Source organism: Callionymus lyra, chromosome 10, assembly GCF_982586985.1.
Source record: "Callionymus lyra chromosome 10, fCalLyr1.hap1.1, whole genome shotgun sequence".
In the NCBI taxonomy this organism is placed as follows: domain Eukaryota; kingdom Metazoa; phylum Chordata; class Actinopteri; order Syngnathiformes; family Callionymidae; genus Callionymus; species Callionymus lyra.
This window is the reverse complement of record NC_141827.1, coordinates 4,574,011-4,597,744: the sequence shown is the minus strand read 5'-3', so window position 1 is coordinate 4,597,744 and position 23,734 is coordinate 4,574,011. Positions and strand designations below refer to the sequence as shown.

Sequence of the window (23,734 nt, the reverse complement as noted above, 5' to 3'; positions counted from 1 at the left end):
TGATGTATAGAGCGATGGATAGATAGAGCGATCGATCGAGTGATGGATATATAGAGCGATCGATGGATAGAGCGATGGATAGATAGAGCGATGGATAGAGCGATGGATAGAGCGATATAGCAAGAGATAGATAATGCAATAGAAAGATATGGATAGAAAGATAAACTTCATAGGTTCCATATTGAGATCACTTGTGTAAATATATTAAAATAATTGACAATTAAACGACAACTTGTGTAAATCTTTGCATCTATTGATCTTGTTTTGTTCTTAAGTATGAAAATCTTCATCCCTTCTTTCTTTCGGCCTAGAGCAGGTTGATGGACATGAAGAACAAGCGTGAAGACTGAGGACAACATCTTTAATCACGTCGTGAAGAGACACTGAGATCCTGCAGTGAAACATCCGTGAGTCACAAAGTCCTGCAGTTTCTGGGGCGAGTCTTTCAACAGTTTTCAATCCCCCCGAAAAAGAGAAAACCTGAAGAGCGGAGAGAGAGAGAGAGAAAAAGGTGGACGAGAATAATCCTGTGCTTTCACATCCGAGGGAGCGACGCCGACCGCCGTGCATTGTGGGTCCAAGATGGCGGTCAGAGGTCCGGTCGGCTGCGGTCTGTGGTCTGGGACTTCTTCAGTTTTCCTTTACTGAAGGACTGGATGGAGCTGAGGAGGGCGCCGCGACCTCCACCGCGACCTCCACCCGCCGCCTCGCCCGAGGACGGAGGAGGGGCGGGGGGGGCGCCCAGGAGCGAGGGAGGCGGAGGAGGAGGAGGAGGAGGCGGCGGAGGGGGAGGAGGAGCAGCATCCTGGACTCCTGCAGGATTGAACCACAACAATTAGATCCAGCGACTGGAGACCGTGGACAAGACTCTGCAGGAGCTGGTTACCGTGGTTACCAACAAACATGTTTTTTTTACTCTTAACTAGTTCGAACACATCACTTCCACAGCTGTCAATCAAACGTGTTTTTTTTTTTTATCAAAACTGGTTCAAACACATCACGTCGACCACTGTCAATCAAACGTGTTTTTTTAAATCTCAACTGGTCTCACTGTCAATCAAACGTGCGTCACTGAAATAATAAAACGTCAGAATCAACTGGATTTACTCAGATGTAACAAATGTCTGCGAAACAAGTTCACTTTTGCTTCTGTAATTATCACGATATTAAAGGAAAGTTTATTTAGTAAAATAATAAAAGCATAAAAATCTTCAACATCTGATGGAATCTTCGTTCAAGTTCATCTCAATAACAATCAGTTTAAAGCCAGTGTTGAGAAAAGAAAAGTAAAGTCAAGGAATTAAATAAACACAAGATAAATACATGTTAAATTAAAGTTAAATTAAAGTTAAATACAAGTTTAATACAAATTAAATTCAAGGTAAATAAAAGTTAAATACAAATTTAATAAAAGTTAAATAAAAGTTAAATACAAGTTTAATAAAAGTTAAATAAAAGTTAAATACAAATAAATACAAGTTAATGAAAAGTTAAATGAAGGTTAAACACAAATTAAATTAAAGTTAAATACAAATTAATAAAAGTTAAATACAAATGAATTACAAAGTAAATAAAAGTTTTTAAAAAAGTTAAATACTAATAAAATAAAAGTTAAATACAAATAAATTAAAAGTTAAATACAAATTAAATAAAAGGAAAATACTAATAAAATAACATTTAAATAAACATTGAATACAAGTTAAATACAAGTGGAAAAGAAGTTAAATACAAGTTAAATACAAATACCAATTTGGATGAAAATCTATAGGAACAAACACATCGTTCATGAATCAATTTGAGAGACTAGTTAGTAACCAGTAACCAGCAGCTGCAGGTCAATAGAACTCACTTCACCATCGGTTCAACTCAATGAAGAAACACTGACGAGCCAAAACATTATGACTAGTATTCAGCGACCTTCGCATCAGTCATTGATTAAGGGACGGAGATTACGAACATGTTTTCTTCATGTAGACTTTAGATCTTCATAGATGGAACTGATGGTGACTTGAGTGACTTTCACTCTCAGATCCCAAAAACAAGAAGAGCAGAGAAGACGATGAAAGGAACAAGCAGAGAACATCGGCCCGAGAGAACATCAGTCTGAGAGAACATCAGCCTGAGAGAACATCAGCCTGAGAGAACATCAGTCTGAGAGAACATCAGCCTGAGAGAACGTCAGCCTGAGAGAACGTCAGCCTGAGAGAACATCAGTCTGAGAGAACATCGGCCTGAGAGAACGTCAGCCTGAGAGAACATCAGCCTGAGAGAACATCAGTCTGAGAGAACATCAGTCTGAGAGAACGTCAGCCTGAGAGAACGTCAGCCTGAGAGAACTTCAGCCTGAGAGAACGTCAGCCTGAGAGAACATCAGCCTGAGAGAACATCAGCCTGAGAGAACATCAGTCTGAGAGAACATTAGCCTGAGAGAACATCAGCCTGAGAGAACCTCAGTCTGAGAGAACCTCAGTCTGAGAGAACCTCAGCCTGAGAGAACATCAACCTGAGAGAACGTCAGCCTGAGAGAAAATCAGCCTGAGAGAACGTCAGCCTGAGAGAACATCAGCCTGAGAGAACATCAACCTGAGAGAACGTCAGTCTGAGAGAACATCAGTCTGAGAGAACATCATTCTGAGAGAACATCAGCCTGAGAGAACATCAGCCTGAGAGAACATCAGCCTGAGAGAACATCAGCCTGAGAGAACATCAGTCTGAGAGAACATTAGCCTGAGAGAACATCAGCCTGAGAGAACCTCAGTCTGAGAGAACCTCAGTCTGAGAGAACCTCAGTCTGAGAGAACATCAACCTGAGAGAACGTCAGCCTGAGAGAAAATCAGCCTGAGAGAACGTCAGCCTGAGAGAACATCAGCCTGAGAGAACATCAACCTGAGAGAACGTCAGTCTGAGAGAACATCAGTCTGAGAGAACATCATTCTGAGAGAACATCAGCCTGAGAGAACATCAGCCTGAGAGAACATCAGCCTGAGAGAACGTCAGTCTGAGAGAACGTCAGCCTGAGAGAACATCAGCCTGAGAGAACATCAGCCTCAGAGAATGTCAGCCTGAGAGAACGTCAGTCTGAGAGAACATCAGCCTCAGAGAACGTCAGCCTGAGAGAACGTCAGTCTGAGAGAACGTCAGCCTGAGAGAACATCAGCCTGAGAGAACGTCAGTCTGAGAGAACGTCAGCCTGAGAGAACATCAGCCTGAGAGAACGTCAGTCTGAGAGAACATCAGCCTGAGAGAACATCAGCCTGAGAGAACATCAGCCTGAGAGAACATCAGCCTCAGAGAAAGTCAGCCTGAGAGAACGTCAGCCTGAGAGAACATCAGCCTGAGAGAACATCAGCCTGAGAGAACATCAGCCTGAGAGAACATCAGCCTGAGAGAACATCAGCCTGAGAGAACATCAGCCTGAGAGAACCCAGAAGAAACGTGTCACTGCAGTGAAACCACAACCTTCTCAGTTGTGAACCAACAACCTCTTTGTAAAAGATTCTTTTCTTCACGTCAGGCTGGATCAACAAACACCGTCAACACTTCTGCTGCGTCTTTATTCAGAATTGTGCGTTTAGAAAAAGATCAAATCTGTTTTTTATTAACTGAGAAACTCTGTGTCCCGAGTCTGCTCCCCCGGAGACACTGTTTCTTTTGGCTCAGCTCGTGACCACAACCAACACAGTCATCAGGGCTGAACACGCTCCTGCGTTCTGTTTCATCCTTGAACTCACTGAACCATAAACACGCCTTTAAAGTTGTGTATCCAGACTCACAACTTGTACAAGAGGTTGTTTTGGTAACACAAGCGTCGTAGGAAAGGTTCCGTAAAGAACATCAAGCGACTGATTATCGTCCAAACAAAAGGTGGTTCGGCTGCAAAGTCAATAAACAAGTTGACAAAAAAAACACACATAAACATGCAGACACACAAGACGATGGATCACAATCTCCAACCATCATCTGAGGGTTTGTGTTGGAGGTTGTGAGGTTTTAATAAAGATGGTCGTACGTTTGCTTTCAAGCCAGCAGAGGAAAAACACACCATTGCTCCCTGAAGACACAACAGACTCTTTTTCCTGCTGTTGTGTTGTGTTGTGTTGTGTTGTTCTCTTTTGCCAATTTCTTTTCCGATTGTTTCCCTCTCCTTTGATTGAATTAATCGAACTAAAAAACAGCTTTAAAAGCTGCAGGAGTCGACTGTATCCTCTGATTCTCAGTCATCGCCGACTATAGATAGTTAGCTTAATGCTAGCAAACATCAGTCAGCATACATGAGCTAGCATTATGATAACTAAAAGAAGACTATAGATAGTTAGCTTAATGCTAGCAAACATCAGTTAGCATACATTAGCTAGCATTATGCTGACTAAAAGAAGACAATAGATAGTTATCATAATGCTAGCAAACATCAGTTAGCGTACATTAGCTAGCATTATACTGTCTAAAAGAAGACTATAGATAGTTAGCTTAATGCTAGCAATCATTAGTTAGCGTACATTAGCTAGCATGATGCTAACTAAAAGAAGACTATAGATAGTTAGCTTAATGCTAGCAAACATCAGTTAGCATACATTAGCTAGCATTATGCTGACTAAAAGAAGACAATAGATAGTTAGCTTAATGCTAGCAAACATCAGTTAGCGTACATTAGCTAGCATTATGCTGACTAAAAGACTATAGATAGTTAGCTTAATGCTAACAATAATAAAACCTTTGATAATAAAAATAATAATATCACTTATAATAATAACAATAAGTACTTTAACAATAATAACAACAATAATATCACTAATAATAATAAAAATAAGTACTTTAACAATAATAACAACAATAATATCACTGCTAATAATAACAATAAAAACTCAACATTGATGTTAAATAAAGTAATTAAGAGCAATAATGAAGTTCTTGGTGATATTTTGATGTTCTTTAAATCACAAGAATAAATATTTACGTCACGTTTTCTAAGAATATTTAACTAAAAGTCTACATTGAACAGTTTCAACGACTAGTGGAAGATGAAGCAGGAAGTTGATCATCTCGTCTGTTCATGTAAAGTGATTGACGGGGTTTGTTTTGGCGAGCTTGCTGGAAAGCTACACAGTACGACCACTTTACAGAGCGGCAGGACCTTCTGGTGCTCGTCCACATGTCAAGTCTGGTACTTTACCCACGACACGTCAGAATGGAACATGCTCGACTGGAGACAGGAAGGAGAGAGAAGACAGTTGATCACAGGAGGAGAGGACGGAGGGAGACGATGACACAGAGAGATTCATTACATCGGTGCAATTAAAGAGTTAATCACAAGGAACAGGAAGTTAAAGATGGTCATTAGGAAAAAGGAAGCACAGAATAGTTTTCTTTCTAACAATAATCTTAACATAACAACATTTACGCTTCATAGTTCACTTTTACTTTGACTTTATCTCATATTTTAATTCTGGTGTTCTTGGCATGACGTATTCAAATCAACGTTTTAAATCAGCAATGATACATATTATTGATCAAAATAAACCTAACCTAAGTCAGTAACTATATCGTCATCTTGACAAACATTCGGAGCATTATTTACAACTGTCATCATAGATGTTTCTGAGAATAACGGTCTATGAAAACTGAGATTGTAACTTCAAAACTATCTTTCTAGAAACCCTGGCAGGACAAAAGACTGTTCAACACTTAAAACAGTAGTTTGTGTCCAGACATCAGATCTTATCACTGCAACGACACACGAGAACGTCATCAGGTTCAAGTCAGGATGCTGCTGGTAACGGTGCTGTAGCACAGACTCAACACGAGGGGGCGCCAGATAAGGTTAGATAGGCAGACGCTGCAGTGACTTACCGGTGGCTGCAGGGGGGGTCGGAGAGGAGGGACACGTGGGCGGAGAACTGGCCCCAGAACCTAAAAACAACAACCCTAATATTAACCACTTTATAGAGAATTCACAGAGATTCCTACGCCAGAGTGAAGTTTATATATGCACACAATAAACATTTACATGAGGATTCTACAAAAGAGTGAATTAAGAGATTTTCAATCTTGATTTATTTCTATTTACTGCTGGACATGTGACGTATCATGTGACGTATCATGTAACCATCAAACCAGATCTGATCTGACGAGACGAACCCGAGTTGTTGTTGTTCCTCACAGACACGTCTTCTTCGTTCTCGTACGCCGACTGTCTTGACTTCTGCTGCGGAGAACAAACGTCTGGTGAAGTCACGACGTCTGGTGATGTCGCGCCGACCTCACCTTCCTCGCCAGGATCTTCCTCCTCTTCTTCTGCTCCTCAGAGCCGTGGTGCGACTGAGCTCTGGTCAGACGTCTGTGCTGGTGCAGCTGTGACCGAACGACAGTTACTGACATGTTGATTTTGAGCCGATCAAGAGATTGACCTTTAAAATCAGAAATTTATTTCCATCTTTGAATAATAATAATTAATATAATAATAAAATAACAATAATGAACCTGACAAGGAAGGTTTCTGTGAAATAAATCACAAAGAATCAGAGCAATGATGTTCAGGAATATATTATTACAAATCTTCTTTTAGTTAGCATAATGCTAGCTAATAAACGCCAACTAATGTTTGCTAGCATTAAGCCAGCTATCTAAAGTTTTCTTGTAGTTAGCATTATGCTAGCTAATGTACACCAACTAATGTTTGCTAGCATTAAGCTAACTATCTATAGTTTTCGTTTAGTCAGCATAATGCTAGCTAATGTACGCCAAGTTATGTTTACTAGCATTAAGCTAACTGTCTATAGTTTTCTTTAAGTTAGCATAATGCTAGCTAATGTACGCCAACTTATGTTTACTAGCATTAAGCTAACTGTCTATAGTTTTCTTTAAGTTAGCATAATGCTAGCTAATGTACGCCAACTAATGTTTGCTAGCATTAAGCTTACTATCTATAGTTTTCTTTTAGTTAGCATAATGCTAGCTAATGTACGCCAACTATTGTTTACTAGCATTAAGCTAACCATCTATAGTCTTCTTTTAGTTAGCATAATGCTAGCTAATGTACGCCAACTAATGTTGGCTAGCAACAAGCTAACTATCTATAATCGTATTTTAGTAAGCATAATGCAAGCTAATGTACACCAACAGATTTTTGCTAGCATTAAGCTAACTATCTATAGTCTTCTTTTATTTATCATCATGCTAGCTAATGTACACCAACTAATGTTGGCTAGCAATAAGCTTACTATCTATAGTCTTCTTTTAGTCAGCATAATGCTAGCAAACTGAGGCTAACTAATGTTTGCTAGCATTAAGCTAACTATCTATATTCTTCTCTTAGTTAGCATCATGCTAGCAAATGTACACCAACTAATGTTGGCTAGCAATAAGCTAACTATCTATAGTCTTCTTTCAATTAGCATAATGCTAGCTAATGTACGCTAACAAATGTTTGCTAGCATTGAGCAAACTAGCGGTAAAACTAAATAAAAACTTTTTCATATAGAATTTTAACAGTTTTGTATCAACTTATGAATACATAATTGTATTTTTCTTTACAAACACACCTTGATTTACATTCATAAATAAAAATATAATCTTTTTAATGAACTAAACGCACCAGTCTCTGCTCCTCCTGGAGTCTCTTCTCCAGACTCTCCTTCGCCGTCTTCAGTGCTTCTTTGATTCTGCTGGGAACCTGCAGACAAACACCAGATAAATACTTTAACTATAAAGTATTATATTTCAGCGTCAAACTCACTCTGATGTGGACTTTTTCCGAGTGCTGGAGCGAGACGTCACTGAACAAGCTGCAAACATCCATGAAACGACATGTTGAGGTCAAAGGTCAATCCTCTGTGAAGCGTCAAACTCACGGCGTCTGAATGATCTGCGTCACCGTCGGCATCCGACTCTTGCAGGCCTCCGTGGACAGGATGGACTGCAGCACCGACACTGGACCACACAGAGGAACGTGAGGAAACATCTCCTGGAACCACCGAGGCGTGAACTACTGACCCACAGCTGTGAAGGACACGGACGGATACTCGTCCACGGGGACGCTCTCGGGCGGATGACCGTACGTCATCTCGTACAGTACGTGTCCGAAGCAGAAGACGTCGACGCTCTCTGTAGTCTGGAGACACACACGAGGACGGTTACACACACGAGGACGGTTACACACACGAGGACGGTTACACACACGAGGACGGTTACACACACGAGGACGGTTACACACACGAGGACGGTTACACACACGAGGACGGTTACACACACGAGGACGGTTACACACACGAGGACGGTTACACACACGAGGACGGTTACACACACGAGGACGGTTTCACACACGAGGACGGTTACACACACGAGGACGGTTACACACACGAGGACGGTTTCACACACACGAGGACGGTTACACACACGAGGACGGTTACACACACGAGGACGGTTACACACACGAGGACAGTTTCACACACGAGGACGGTTTCACACACGAGGACAGTTACACACACGAGGACGGTTACACACACGAGGACGGTTACACACACGAGGACGGTTACACACACGAGGACGGTTACACACACGAGGACGGTTACACACACGAGGACAGTTTCACACACGAGGACGGTTACACACACGAGGACAGTTTCACACACGAGGACGGTTTCACACACGAGGACAGTTACACACACGAGGACGGTTACACACACGAGGACGGTTACACACACGAGGACGGTTACACACACAAGGACGGTTACGCACACGAGGACGGTTACGCACACGAGGACGGTTACGCACACGAGGACGGTTACACACACGAGGACAGTTACACACACACACGAGGACAGTTACACACACACACACGAGGACGGTTACACACACGAGGACGGTTACACACACGAGGACGGTTACACACACGAGGACGGTTACACACACGAGGACAGTTACACACACGAGGACAGTTACACACACACACGAGGACGGTTACACACACGAGGACGGTTACACACACGAGGACGGTTACACACACGAGGACGGTTACACACACGAGGACGGTTACGCACACGAGGACGGTTACGCACACGAGGACGGTTACGCACACGAGGACGGTTACGCACACGAGGACGGTTACGCACACGAGGACAGTTTCACACACGAGGACAGTTTCACACACGAGGACAGTTTCACACACGAGGACAGTTTCACACACGAGGACAGTTTCACACACGAGGACAGTTTCACACACGAGGACAGTTTCACACACGAGGACAGTTACACACACGAGGACATTTACACACACGAGGACGGTTTCACACACGAGGACGGTTTCACACACGAGGACGGTTTCACACACGAGGACGGTTTCACACACGAGGACGGTTTCACACACGAGGACGGTTACACACACGAGGACGGTTACACACACGAGGACGGTTTCACACACGAGGACGGTTACACACACGAGGACGGTTACACACACGAGGACAGTTACACACACGAGGACAGTTACACACACGAGGACAGTTACACACACGAGGACAGTTACACACACGAGGACAGTTACACACACGAGGACAGTTTCACACACGAGGACAGTTTCACACACGCGGACAGTTTCACACACGAGGACAGTTTCACACACGAGGACATTTACACACACGAGGACAGTTTCACACACGAGGACAGTTTCACACACGAGGACAGTTTCACACACGAGGACAGTTTCACACACGAGGACAGTTTCACACACGAGGACAGTTTCACACACGAGGACAGTTTCACACACGAGGACAGTTTCACACACGAGGACAGTTTCACACACGAGGACAGTTTCACACACGAGGACAGTTTCACACACGAGGACAGTTTCACACACGAGGACAGTTACACACACGAGGACAGTTACACACACGAGGACAGTTACACACACGAGGACAGTTACACACACGAGGACAGTTTCACACACGAGGACAGTTACACACACGAGGACAGTTACACACACGAGGACAGTTACACACACGAGGACAGTTACACACACGAGGACAGTTTCACACACGAGGACAGTTTCACACACGAGGACAGTTTCACACACGAGGACAGTTACACACACGAGGACAGTTACACACATGAGGACAGTTACACACACAAGGACATTTACACACATGAGGACAGTTTCACACACGAGGACAGTTACACACACAAGGACATTTACACACACAAGGACAGTTACACACACAAGGACATTTACACACACAAGGACAGTTACACACACGAGGACAGTTACACACACAAGGACATTTACACACACAAGGACAGTTACACACACAAGGACATTTACACACACAAGGACAGTTACACACACGAGGACAGTTACACACACGAGGACATTTACACACACAAGGACAGTTGCACACATGAGGACAGTTTCACACACGATATGGAATTATATCAGATTTTTTAAACAGTACAAATCTTTAATTTTTTATTTAAAAATGTTTTAAGCATTAGATCATTTATTTAAATTTCATTCAAATGTATTTTTTTTTAAGATTGAATTAAATAATTTTATATCGAAAGGTAGAATTCGTTTTTATTTAATAATTTAATCTAAAAAATGTGCATATTAAAGTTTTTTTTATAAATATTTTAAAAATAAATATATATATGTTTGTTAATGTATTTTTTTTTTTTTTTTTTTTACACAGAGTTTGATTTTCTGAGTCTAATAGAGACTTAAAACTGTCCCTTAAACTGTCTGTTATTTTATAGCCCTTTAGATAAAATATAAAATGTTTGTATAAACCATTTTTAAAAATTTAATTAAAAAGAAAGTTATTTATAATATATATTTTTCAAGTAACTGGAGTAAGAATATCAAATTAAATAAAAAATAAATTATTATGAAAATATTTTTATTTAAATTGATAAAAAAAGACAAAACTAATGCAACTTGTTTATATAAAATGTTTGAATTAAAATATTAAGAAACTATTAAATTCTTAAAAAGAAACTTTGAAAAAAACTTTCAAATGTTAAAGTCAATATTCTTATGATAAACTTCCACAATGTAAGTTTATAACTTCCTGTTAAAAAAAACTGCTACAGATCATGTGACCAAAGGTCACAAATCTTTGTGTTTGTGTGTTTGTGTGTTTGTGCGTTTGTGTGTTTGTGACGCACATTAATCTTCCTGAGCTGAGTGAAAGCCGGCCGCAGCATCGACGGAACTCCCAGCATGCCGTTCTCCACGTCCAGCAGCCGACACACGTCGTCCTCCAGCGCGACGTTGGCGGCGTGCAGGTGTCCGTAGAACAAGCCTCCGTCGTGGAGGACCTTGAGAGCCTGAACCCAGAGAGCAGCGTCAGGAGAAGGTCTTCAGATGGTGCGAGATGATGAGGGAAACACCTCCAGGATCTGTCGTCCGTAGAGCTTGATGTGCGACAGCTCCAGACCCTGACTCTTCCTGGGGCTACAGTACTTCTTCAGGTAGATTTCTTTGGGCTTCACCTGCAACATCAGAACCTCAGATGAACATGTGATCCATGATCAAAACCTTGATGTTTGATGGTAGAACTCAAGAAAACAGATTTTATGTTACGTTGGATTATTGGACTTTTTCTACTGTGACCGTCAATCTGGATTTAAAGATTAACTGCCGGGTTTGAATCTGAATGGATTTGGAGAATTAATCCAGATTTACAAGGGGGGGCGGCGGGGCTGGTTCTGGAGGCCATGACAACATGATGTATGAGGCCTTCAGGATGGTTTGATCAAACTCAAGGTAGATTCATGTTCATGCGTTTGATAGAAAGGCGCTATATAAATAGAAATTATTATTATTATTATTATTATTATTTATTAAAATGTCAGGGGTTAAGATTAGATTAGATATATTAATCCTTCGGAAATTATGTTTCCAGTCAACATAGAAGTTTCCTGAAAGCAAGAACAAAGTACAAATAAAAAATAACAAAAATCAATAAAAAAAAAACTAAGGGCAAACCAAAAAAGAACAAAATGCAAAGAGATAAAGTGCAATTGTGGAGTATAGATCAAACCTGGGCAAAGTGCGGCACGGGGGCCACATGCGGCCCTTTGACCGTATTTATGCGGCCCTTTATTTACACATCCCTCCTTCTTTTTTTTGTATATATATTAATCCTTCATTTTTTAAAGTAAATTGAAGAAATGTTTTGAAAAAAACTCATCTATACAAGAATAAAATTGCAGCTTATTTATCTTAATAAATGTCACGGCCTAATGATGAATTTTTTTAAGGGATTTCTTCTTCTTTCTTTTTGCTTGACGGCCCCTAACAACATTCACAGAATTAAATGTGGCCCTTGAAGAATTGTAATTGCCCACCCCTGGTGTAGATCAAAGGAGAAAAACTTAACTTAAAATCTTAAGAGGATGCAAAGATAAGGAACAGAGATGATTGACGTCAACAGTTATACACAGACTTCATAAACGCTGCTGAAGTTTCGGTCAAGTTTAGTTAAATAGAAGATTCGTTCGAGCCCCTGCTGGTCACGGAGGGAGACGCACCTTACAGATCTGGTCCCTCAGAGAACCTTTGTCGCTGAACGGTCGGATGAGCAGAGCCGACGACTCGCTGGTGCTGGAGAAGACGAGCGGACAGATGTACGGACTCTGCAGACAGAAAACAAGACCAGGTTAGTCCTGCAATGATTTTGTTCTCCAAATAATTCAGATTCAAGACGCAGACGAATCCAACGACATATTCAGAATGAAAGAGAATTGAAACAACATAGATTGATAGTATGATAGTAATAAGGACACCTTTGTTCTGTTGAGGCGACAAAAGAGCTGAGCTAAAGGACAAAGTACGCCCACGTCTATGTCGTTTTACTTGAGAAAATATTGATCAGTTTCCTGCAGATCCTTGGAAGAGCTTGAGAAGATTTGAACTTCCATTGACGGCCAAATAAAGAGCAGAACATCAACATTTATGATTTGAACAGGATTAAAGCAAGAATAAAGGAGATTAAATAGATGTTTCTGGCTCCCCCTATTGTCAGAAAATAATATCTGCAATTTTGTGTAAACTGATGAACATTTGTCACATACAACCTGTGTATTTGTTCACACAGTTGCCTCTTAAAACATATACTTTCAAATATATTTTTAAAAATTATAAAAATATAATTATTGTGAGAAAATATCAACACACTTAACATTTATTTTTCATGTTTTTCTCACACACCCGAGTGTAAGTAATGGACCATATTACACATATATATACACTTGTTACTACACTATCACTATATATATATATATATATATATATATATATATATATATATTTATAGTATTGTCAGACACGCACCCCTGATGAACAATAACAGTTTAAAATAAAGGTGATAATAGTTGTTAACGTCATGTGACGTCCATCGAATGTTGTCTCAGGTTTACAGACACACAAGCTGAGATCAAACCAAGACTTCACTTCTCAGTGATGGATCTTTGGATCTTTTCCAAAATCAATTTGCTGTGAACTAGTTACCCCCCCCGACCCCCCTGACCCCCCTCGCCCTCCCATCCCCCCCGACAGGAAGTGCATGATTTCGTCACCCTGAGTGTCCACATACTTGACACCATGAGGCGACTGAGCTGCAATAACACAAGCGTTCGTACCGAGAAGCTGGTCAGCAGTTTAACAGCTGACTGCAGGTCTTTGTCCGACAGGAACTTATCTGGACCCAGGTCCACCTTGAAAACACACACACACACACACACATGTAAAGTAAAGGTTGGTTGGGTCACTCTGACCCGCTCCAGCTGTCACTCACCCAGCTCAGCACATATCGCTCTTTGGCCTGTTCTTTGTTTTTCACCAGGAAGTACTTTTTTCTTATTCTCCAGCCTGGAACCAGTCGGACCGTCAGAACCAGACGCGACAAACAAAACACTTTCATTTCAAACTGTTGTGCAGCGATGCGACCCAACGAGTCACATGACCAGCTTGAGGGATCCGATCAGAAGAGTCACATGACCAGCTCGAGGGATCCGATCAGAAGGAAGTGATTTGATCAAGACTCTGAGTCACATATTGACGAAACAAACCGAACTTCTGATAAAACACATCATTAGACGAACCCTTGATTTACTTTGAACTCTTGCATTAAAGGACGACATCCCAGAATCAGATCATCAAATCAATCTCGTGACGTCAAAACTATGTTTCTCTAGAAGTTTCTACGAAAAGGTGTCATATTACACTTCGAACGCCTCCGTCTTCCTCGGAACTCGCCGAGTCAGGCTTTCTGTCTGCGGTGGTTTCCATGAGAAATCTTTGCTGCGAGAATCAATCGTTCTCGGCTCAGAAAACATTGAAAGTCTCACCGATGTCTCTGAGCGGCTCCACCACCTCCCACTTCGGGTCGGACCTGAAGAACATGGAGACCTGCTGCAGCGCGATTTCTACGACAGAGAGAGACGACGTTTTTAATACAAATGTTTCATTTTTAAATAATCGATTACAACCATTTGTATATTTAAAGGATGAATTCTGTTTTGTTTTTTTTAATAATTCAATACAAAAATATGAATATTTATATATTTTAAACAAAAGTTATGATTCCATTTATTAAAAATTATGTTTTACTCATTAAATTAATATTATTTATTCTCTTAAAATGTTAAATAAGATGATATGGCTTCTATGATACCAATATTTTTGATTTTTAATGTAAGATATATGATAAAAATATAATTCAATTTGAAAAAAAAAGATTTTCTTGCCAATACAATGATTAAATAAAACAAAACAAACATATATACAAATGATTGACTTAATTCTTTTGAATAAATAAAAACTCTAAATGTACAACAAACAACAACAATTTCAAATAAAAAGATGTTAAATGTTAAATTAAACCCTGTAATACTGCGATCGTTCTTTAAACGATTATTAACAATAACATGTAAGTCGACCTGCTGACCTGTGTAGTTGGCCGAGTAACTGTTGGGATCCAAAAACTTCTTGACGGACAGCGCCACAGAGAGAAGAGGATGCTGGGTAATGGAGTCCAGGTAGGCCTGCAGTCCTCTCTGCCGCTCCGCTATAAACTCACGGTCCATGTTCCCGAGGAGCTTCTTGGGCGGCAGAGGAAGAGTGACGCCGGAGACCTGGAGGACGAAAGACAGAAAGTATGTAGGAAGTACTTGGACAGTTGGGTTTGATGTGTACTTCACAGACACAAACATCAGGAGGAAGTTAAAAAGTACATGATCAGACTCGTGGAGAGACGAGGGAGATGTTGGGGCGAAGAAGAGAGTGCAGGCAGGGTGGAGACTGACAGGATTCAGCAGAAACAAACATACGCATGTCTGTGGTTGGATGATCATAAAAGCAAGATAACAAACACCGTTGGTTAATGTCGTAAATGAAGACGGTTGGAGAAAAAAAATCATCTCCTGAATCATCATCACAGTTGTAGGAACAGAGTCATGGAGTCTGTGGTTCAAGAATCTTCTGGAGGTTAAGTTCATGAACCAGGTGAAGGTGAAGGACCTTCCTCCGTCAATCATTCTTTTATTATTTTATTTTATTATACTTTATCTATAACATTTAAAAGATAGTCAAGTTAATACTCTGGTTTATAAACAATGTTTACTTATATGTTGAGACTGGTTTATTCTGGTCTACAAAAACAAACGAGTACTTGTTGTGTTTACAAAACTGACAATAAAGTGTTTTGATTCTGAAACATGAGACGTTGCTTCAACTCTCGAGCTCATGTTGATGGAAGCAAATGATTGATGTTGAGGTCAGACCGGGGCAGGATATGAGGCGGCAGAAACCTCAGCAGAACATCCATCAACTTCCTGTTATCCTGGGAACACGGAGAACTGACTCTGGATCTGTGGTTCTACAGAGACTTTGATGAAGATCATGAAACGTTGAGACGTATTTGAAGAGGGAGGAATGAGTGTGTGAACGAAAGAATCATCAGGTCTGTCTTTAAGATGATGTAACGTGGAGCGACCGTGACGTTTTCATTTGTGTGTAAACGAGAGAATCTCGAATCAAACTCACCATCAAGCTGCTGTTGAGGACGTCGAAGTCGCTGTATCGACGGATCACCTGCAGGAGACGAGGACAGGCGTGTGAACCAAACACTTCAATACATTTCAAAAGCACTCAGAGAGTGCAAACCATCAGTGCTCCTTCAAAAGACTCCTGGATCCAGATGGTAAAACACCACCAAAATATCTGAACCTCGTTTTCCCATAAAAACATCCCAACCCTGGTGTAACCTCAGGGTTAGAGACAACACAAGGGATACCTCAAACATATTTGTTTTCGGGCCTCCGGGTCACCTTGACCCAGACATAACACCAGGGTTTAATCTTCAGTTAAATCAATCAAGCATTTCAAAACAAGTTTGCTTAAAGACATCAAATAATTTAAATGAGTATGCAAGTCATTAAATAATAAAAATTAATGAACTGATATTGTAAAAAGCTTTTTTTAATTGAATATAATCAGAAATGTTAATTTATTAAACAGAATAATGAGATTTCTACCTGATTTTTCAGGTGATTTGCTGATCTGCCGTCCAGACCATGAATACTATTGAATTAAATGTTTATATTTATCAATATTGTACGTTTATTTTCTTATTTTATTTACTTATAATATTTTAATGATTTTTTTGTCCGTCTGCTGTCCAGGGTCATTAATATTATTTTTATTAAACATTGTGTTTTTTGCTTTATTTTATTTTTATTAATTATTTACAATTTATATGTCATTTTAAATTATAATCTTTATTTCAATGTATCTTTTATTTCATTTATATAATTTAATTATTTTATAATGTTACACCACCACAAAAAATCAAAAAGAAGTCCCACTTTTATAGTATGTTTTATATTTTAATAAATAAATATCAATTCAATAGAAATATGTTGATTTTTTTATTGAGGAATCAAATGCTATTCAATATGTATAATCTTTGTAAGAAAAGGAAACTTAAACGGACAGAAAGCTAAATAAAAACCAGGCTTGACAGGAAACACGAGGATTAGAGTTAAATAAGTTTCACATTCTGATGATAAAAATCAAGCAACAAAAGAAGAAAGAAACAACTTTGTTCCCGATCGGTTCCAAAAGCACATTTTTGTCATTTAAGCTTTTAAAAGCCACTCATCTAAAGAACTAGTTTCAGTCACGAGCCTTCGCTTGGACTTACCTGCCAGGTGTTGTCCGAGGACACGCCCCTCTGCACCCTGATGATGTACTCCTGCACACAAACACACACTTCGTTCAAAGATCACAACATCTGGATCCTTTTCCAACACCATGAACAAGAACTTTGATTTGACATCCAACCCTGAGGAAACATCATTTCCCAGAGATTCTCCAGGTTTAACCTTAAGAAGGCGATGATATCGAACCATGAAAATTGAAACTAAATTTATAGAAAATGGTAGAAACTATTAGGGATTCAAACCTATGAACTCCCTGTTTTGTTTATCCTCCTGCACGTCCTTCAATGATGTCAAATGTTTAAAAAATAAATTGCATTTTCATGTCATTCTGGTTTGGAACACGTTGTAAACTTTATACATCAGTGGTTTGACAAATCAAAGAGTTTTTCACACAGAAACGATGCAGGACGTTCACAAGGGGAACAAAACCATTACTTTATCTTCACTGGAGGAAAGAAGTGAGCAGTTCTGTCGACACAGAACCTGTGTAATGATGATTCCAGCGTGAAGTCACAGGCATGGAGGTGTGATCTGGACAAAGACTTCTCTTGTCTCGGCACAGAAGCAAGATTTTTCTCCCACAAGGTTCTAAAAATCAACTGAAGTCTCTGCACGAGGAGGTCATCCGTTTGAGAATCAAGATTTTCTTCAGATTCCATACGTTCGGGACATCCTGAGTCTCACCTCCACGACACGAAACACACTTTAAAGACTGTTCTGTAGAGAAAACTCTCATCGCAGTCGTGTTGCAAACATCAAGAATCTCACGTACGGTTTCTGACGCTGTTACACATTAACTTAAGTCAAACCAGATCCACGAGCGGTCCAGAGCCGGCGCCGAGGACACGAACCCGTCCCAGAGCTTTGAGATGAATGATTGATGGAACCTGATCACATTCAAACAGGTCATGTGAGTCACAGGTGAGACTTTACGACGGTCAGGATCCGTGTCGAGGTTTTACAGGTGAATAAAAGGTGACAAAGAACATTTATAGAACATATAAAGATGTGTGGAAATATATATATAAATGTTGTATTTAACAACAACTTTGACAATGTAATGTTAAGGTTTAAAAGGTTTTAAAAAAGAAATTAAACATGACTGTTTGATTAAAATCAATATAATTGATCAATATTCAAGTATGAATCTGATTATTATTTACAATATTGTTCAGATGTAACTTTAATGACGAATCCATGCGTTTATTTTAGATTCTCGTGGAAAATGGTGGATTCTTGGTTTGTTACATGGTTTATGCTTAGGTTTCGTTTAATGCAAAACATTCACGTGTTGAAAAGAGCTTCGGTTCGGTTCGGTTCGGGCCTGGATCGAGGTCGCACTGGTGATCAAGACAAGTTTGGTGAGATGATGATTTTCCAGGAAATTGCTTCATCAGTGACAAGGATCCAGAACCAGAGCCATGGAAAGGATCCAGAACCAGAGCCATATACAGGATCCAGAACCTGAGCCAAGTAAAGGATCCAGAACCAGAACCAGAAAGGCCTCTGGATCTGACGTTTGCTTTAAGAGAAATAAATCATTGTTTATTTATCTCAACATTTAAATGTGATCAACTGGATCGATCAGAAACTGAGAAGATCCGACAGCAGTGACGCAGAGACTAGTCTTTGGATCCGAACTAACCAGAAGGTTCTTAAAGTGAGAACCACTGTCGAGATGTTTCCACACAGACTTGAGTGACACCAGAGCTTCTTCTCACCGTGTGTGACTGCAGGCTCTGACTGGTCTCGATCACCGCCGTCAGCGGAACCGTGTCATCGGGCGACTGTCCGCCCGGAACCACCGGCTTCTCCTGGAAAGACATCCCGCGGGAGCAGCGGCGACAGTCCGACCCGGAGATCCGCCTTTTCAAGCGAGCGAGAAGCGCGTGAAGTGCGGCGTCTGGACAGAAGCTTCTCTGGCGAGATTTACGGTAAACAAGCCTCTGCGGTCAGACGTCAACGATCTACGTCGTCGCACGTACCGAGGCTGCGTAACGACACCAGCGACACGCTACCGCCACCTGCTGGTCTGGAAAGGGAATCGTCCCATTTTTGTTATGAAATAATCGGGTTTTTTTCTCTTTACATGAAATAAACGGGTTTAATGAGAACATAATGATGAACATTGGTCTTTACTTCTTTATAGTCTTACTTAAATGTATAACGGCAAAATACAGGTTATTTAATTAAAACATACAATGTGAACTTATGTTTTTTTTAAATATATATTTATTATTTCATTTATTCTGTTTATTTTATGAATTTCTAGATATTTGTTTCATGATTTTTACCGTCTGCCTGCTGTACAGATCAGGAATATTATGCATTTAAATGTGTTAAATGGTTTATTTATTTATTTATTTTTTTGTTGATATTTTTGTCATATCATGATAATGTATCTTATTTTAATGTATAGTATTTGTAAGCATCTCTTTTTATTTAGCTCATTCTTTTATTCTGTAAATAAACCTGTGTTGTAGTTTTACAAGCAATCCCTTATATTATTTTTGTTTTCTTCTATGTATTTATTGAGGTTTGTGTTTGGTTGTTGCTTTCATTTGAAGTTTAATAAAACTCAAGTTACATTATTTTCAATCCTGTCTTTTTCACAACATTGGCAATAAAAGTTTCTGATCCTGATACATGTACTACACGTCTTAATATTAGTGTATGTCCATTTAATATTCTCTGTGAACTGCTGTGACTACTTAAATCCAGTTTGGGAAGAATAAAGATATATAAATTATACGTCCTTTCATCTTTCAGAGAAATGTTCTTGTTTCCAGAACAGAGTTTGAAAGTTTTCTGTAGTCATTTATGAATAAACCAACACAAATGTGTACAAAAGTTGAATTAAAGTTGTTTTAATGTTGATGAAAACCCGTTTTATTCTTGTTTCAATACAAAAAGATGAACAACTTTAAAATAAAATTCAGGATTTTTTTCAGGAAAAGATCAATTGAAACAAACGTCAACAATACATATTGTTCATCGGTTTCTTTTGTATTTTCAGTAAAAACCAAACCACAAATAAATTATTATTTTATGACGACTTCATGGATCCTCAGAAGACACAAACACAATATCCTCGGTGAGGTCAAAGGTCACTTCCTCTGCTGCTCCGCCGGCATCATCACCATGACCTCTCCCTCCAGCACCACCTTGTCCTTCACCGAACACGTCACGGCGATGAAGGCGAACGACATCTTCATCTTGCTGACCTTGGCCTCGGCCAGGACCTCCTCGCCCACGTAGAGCGGAGCCGGGAAGCGGATCTCCTGGTACAGGAAGACGCAGCCGCGGCCCGGCATCTGGGTGCCGAGCACGGCCGAGATCAGCCCGTTGATGAGGACGCCGTGAACGATGGGAGTCTCGAACGAGGTGGTTCTGGCGTAGTCCGGGTCCAGGTGGAGAGGGTTGGTGTCGCCCGTGAGCTCGGCGAAGAGCTCCACGTCACGCGACGAGAAGGATTTGGTGAGAGAAGCTCGCTGGCCGATGTGGAGCAGCCGGACAGCAGGGGGCGCTGCAACCAAACAGAGTCTGGCTTTGCTCAGCACTTTAGTCCACAAGAAGTTCATCACTGCCCTCAGACGTCTCTGCGAGCAGGTCTGGAGACACCTGCGCGAAAAATGTTTTTTTAAGACGACGACTTTGCTATAAAAACAACAGACATTTATAAAGTTGCACAAAACTAAACACTAGTCATTTGCAAAATTAGAAGCATTTAAAGAATATTTTCACTACATTTTCAAGCGTGTTTTATCAGAAAATGGATAAATACGTCTTTCAAGTTGCAGATTTCATGCAAGGATTGTTCAATAAAGGCAGAAATATCTTCATATTAAAGTCCAAGACTGACCTGCAGGACTCTGAAAGCACAGGCCTGGTTCTTGTAATGGCTCAGTAAAGTCATGGAGCTCCACAGCTTCACTAGATCCCTGGACAAAAAAAATAGATATAAATGTAGATATAATGATATTTTAACAAAATAGAAGTTTTTAAATATCTGCAAAGTTAAAGGGCGCCACCTGCTGGCAACTCGAAGAGAAGCGGTTCGAGTGTCTTCGGTGTATTCCAAGATGTCGAAGTCTATCGCTGCTCCCACCTGCAACACAAATACATCAGTGTTGACATTGTGTTGTTGCCATAGAAACCTAACCTTTTTCCAAGGGTCGACCAGCTCTGGTTCATCTTATGCATCTATTGCATTTGTTTAAGAAAGATCCTTCAAGCTGCACTTATCCCCGATGGAAAAAATATTTATATATAATAATATGCGTGTGTGAGGATATCATGTGCGATTCACTGATACGACTTTCCTGTTTCTGATATCAACATCTTGGTTTTAAGTATCAAAAGTTTGTATTTTTAACGAAAGTGTTAAATAAAGTAAATTGTTATTCATGTATTTTGAGAACATAAAGTAAGTTCAGTTATACATTGTTTATATACCTTATAACCTGATTCACGGACGCAACAAAATAACATTGAGAAAAACTCAGCGGCCCCAATATAATTAAGAAAAAGTAAACAAGTAAAAAGGTCTTAAGATGCTTCTTGAAGGAGTCAGTAGTTCATCAAACGCAGAACAAGAAATAACTGAGGTCAGTCGGGTCTAAGCCTGGCTTTTTGAGCAAAGGCTCCACAATGGTTTAAATACATTGGAAAAAACACCTGGGTTACCATTTTGGTAACCAAACCTGGTAACCCAGGGACCAATCACATCAAACACTTTGATAAAGAGCCTACAAGGAAGGACATCAGACGAGCAAGAGGAGGGTTTCATCTTGTGTCGAGATATCAGCCAGAGTCACCAGGTTAAAGAAGGACCATAGGCTGGAGACAGGCTCAGTGACAGCAGGGGTTCCACACAAAAGGGGAGGGATTTCCTCTTTGATGAATTTAATTTTGTCGATGAATTTATTTTGTCAAACAACTATTTTTTTTTCTTCTTCTTGATTGTCACTAGTTTGATAATGTAGTCAGATCTGGCAATTTACTGCATCTCATTGTATGAAGACATCAGATCCCGGAGTCATTTTTGCTTTTTATCAAAAGTGTGACCAGTGTTATCTATGGTAAAATGACCATTTACACATAAAAAGAATGTTCACCTCTCCATGCAGACTCTTCAGGCCAGTGATGATGAAGTACTTCAGCTCAACAGCAGACAAACGGGTCGAGTCATTCTCCAGAACCCTAGATTCATAGAACGTTGTTTACAGTGTGTAAGTGTGCACACTAGATTGTTATTAAATCACTCACAAGCAGAACTTCACGTGTTGGTGAGAAGCTTTCTTCAACCAGACCTGTTGGAAAACAGCAGGTGGTTCCTCTGGGTCAGAAGTTTTCATCCTACGAGTGTGGATCTGAGCAGCAGGTCAGGTGGACCACAGAACCCTGCAGAGAAAACAGTTTCTTCTTAAGTCAGGTGGACCCCAGAACCCTGCAGAGAAAACAGTTTCTTCTTAAGTCAGGTGGACCCCAGAACCCTGCAGAGAAAACAGTTTCTTCTTAAGTCAGGTGGACCCCAGAACCCTGCAGAGAAAACAGTTTCTTCTTAAGTCAAAGCTCTTGAAAATACATTTTAAATAGTTACGTCTCAAAGATCTGTCGGAATTATTGAATGTAACATTTAACAAGAAAAAAAAATTAAGTTTTCTTGATCAACTCACAGAAAATATATTACTTTAAATGATAAATAAATCTCAAATACAGGCTAAAATAGTCGTCACACGTAATTTTCTCAGACGATCCATAAATTAAAAACATGTATTTAATCCAGAGCAAGGACACAACGGGGAGTTTGGTCGTTCATTTCTCAAAAGTAACACATTTTCCCAGAGATTCATACAGTTTTACACAAGTTTACATTCACTCACCAGTTAGCTCCGTGCGTCATGGTGTCCTTCGATCTGCGCATGCGCTGTTCTCTTCTTCTTTTGACCTCTAGGCGAATGTTTAGCGATGATACATTACCGCCCCCTTACGGAAAGGATTGTTACTACATTTTTTTAAAAGGAAAAATGTAATTTACCAAGAAGAGGAAAAAAAAATAGATAAAGGGAATATAATTAAAAACATATACCTTTAATTGTTTGATGGAGTTTTAGGGCCACTAATATAATTATTTACTGTACTTTATTACGAGATTAAAGCCGGAAGAAAGTCATTTATTACGCATTTCATACTTAAAATAAAACGGATTTACATTTGTTTTAGCAGAATCGGAAACTTCGTTGTATATACGACATAAATCTCGTAATTAAATAAAATATTATATATTTAAGTGGCCCTTATACTATGTCGTACAATAGACAATTTCAACAACAAAAAACGATTACTATTAGTTTTTGTCTTGTTATTAAAGTTTATTGTTTTGGTATATTAGTAATAAATTATATTTGTTTTTTTTATTGTTTTTTTTTATTTATTATCGTTGTAAATATATTGTTTTATTATTATCTTTATAACAGTTTCGTCATTATTGTTTTAATGTCGATAAAACGTCACCAAAGT

At 39.7% G+C, this 23,734-nt stretch overlaps 3 protein-coding genes across 8 annotated transcripts; all 3 read right to left on the bottom strand.

Annotated features, from left to right (window-relative positions):
- Positions 1 to 347: 347 nt before the first annotated feature.
- pxk (PX domain containing serine/threonine kinase) lies at positions 348 to 19,185 on the bottom strand. Of its 3 annotated transcripts, XM_087800740.1 has the most exons (19): positions 18,934 to 19,185; positions 17,194 to 17,244; positions 16,035 to 16,082; positions 14,938 to 15,124; positions 14,339 to 14,416; positions 13,786 to 13,859; positions 13,631 to 13,705; positions 12,521 to 12,625; positions 11,378 to 11,479; positions 11,153 to 11,314; positions 7,991 to 8,108; positions 7,849 to 7,927; positions 7,734 to 7,782; positions 7,593 to 7,670; positions 6,263 to 6,349; positions 6,137 to 6,203; positions 5,849 to 5,908; positions 5,133 to 5,201; positions 671 to 813 (listed from the first exon to the last, which is right to left on the bottom strand). In XM_087800740.1, exons 1-18 carry the CDS (start codon positions 19,036 to 19,038, stop codon positions 5,182 to 5,184), a joined length of 1,545 nt encoding a protein of 514 aa, XP_087656866.1. In that variant the 5' UTR covers positions 19,039 to 19,185; the 3' UTR covers positions 671 to 813; positions 5,133 to 5,181. The 3 variants fall into 3 exon arrangements, with proteins under 3 accessions (XP_087656864.1, XP_087656865.1, XP_087656866.1); XM_087800738.1 differs by lacking the exon at positions 5,133 to 5,201 and having other exon boundaries at positions 348 to 813; XM_087800739.1 differs by lacking the exon at positions 5,133 to 5,201 and having other exon boundaries at positions 348 to 813; positions 6,137 to 6,200.
- Positions 19,186 to 20,080: 895 nt separating this feature from the next.
- LOC148069960 (hydroxyacyl-thioester dehydratase type 2, mitochondrial-like) lies at positions 20,081 to 20,793 on the bottom strand. The gene has a single exon (XM_087800760.1). The coding sequence runs from the start codon at positions 20,791 to 20,793 to the stop codon at positions 20,320 to 20,322; it is 474 nt and encodes a 157-aa protein (XP_087656886.1). The 3' UTR covers positions 20,081 to 20,319.
- Positions 20,699 to 23,162, bottom strand: rpp14 (ribonuclease P/MRP 14 subunit). 4 transcript variants are annotated; one of them, XM_087800761.1, is made up of 6 exons: positions 23,098 to 23,162; positions 22,481 to 22,753; positions 22,330 to 22,414; positions 21,244 to 21,320; positions 21,075 to 21,153; positions 20,699 to 20,833 (listed from the first exon to the last, which is right to left on the bottom strand). In XM_087800761.1, the coding sequence occupies exons 2-6, from the start codon at positions 22,567 to 22,569 to the stop codon at positions 20,774 to 20,776; spliced, it is 390 nt and encodes a 129-aa protein (XP_087656887.1). In that variant the 5' UTR covers positions 22,570 to 22,753; positions 23,098 to 23,162; the 3' UTR covers positions 20,699 to 20,773. The 4 variants fall into 4 exon arrangements, with proteins under 4 accessions (XP_087656887.1, XP_087656889.1, XP_087656890.1 ...); XM_087800763.1 differs by having other exon boundaries at positions 22,481 to 22,615; positions 23,098 to 23,160; XM_087800764.1 differs by having other exon boundaries at positions 22,481 to 22,615; positions 23,094 to 23,150.
- Positions 23,163 to 23,734: the final 572 nt, after the last annotated feature.

What these genes read in the sequence shown, in the direction of transcription:
- LOC148069960 (XM_087800760.1), bottom strand. Translation starts at nt 20,793, where the DNA reads ATGAACTTCTTGTGGACTAAAGTGCTGAGCAAAGCCAGACTCTGTTTG.
- pxk (XM_087800738.1), bottom strand. Translation starts at nt 19,038, where the DNA reads ATGTCTTTCCAGGAGAAGCCGGTGGTTCCGGGCGGACAGTCGCCCGAT. An exon ending in TGAGGGACCAGATCTGTAAG is followed by an intron (nt 11,480 to 12,520) that starts GTGCGTCTCCCT and finishes CTGATGTTGCAG; the next exon opens with GTGAAGCCCAAAGAAATCTA. An exon ending in GGAAGATCCTGGCGAGGAAG is followed by an intron (nt 6,204 to 6,262) that starts GTGAGGTCGGCG and finishes TGTTCTCCGCAG; the next exon opens with CAGAAGTCAAGACAGTCGGC.
- rpp14 (XM_087800761.1), bottom strand. Translation starts at nt 22,569, where the DNA reads ATGAAAACTTCTGACCCAGAGGAACCACCTGCTGTTTTCCAACAGGTC. An exon ending in TGAAGAGTCTGCATGGAGAG is followed by an intron (nt 21,321 to 22,329) that starts GTGAACATTCTT and finishes TTTGTGTTGCAG; the next exon opens with GTGGGAGCAGCGATAGACTT. An exon ending in TCTCTTCGAGTTGCCAGCAG is followed by an intron (nt 21,154 to 21,243) that starts GTGGCGCCCTTT and finishes TTTTTTGTCCAG; the next exon opens with GGATCTAGTGAAGCTGTGGA.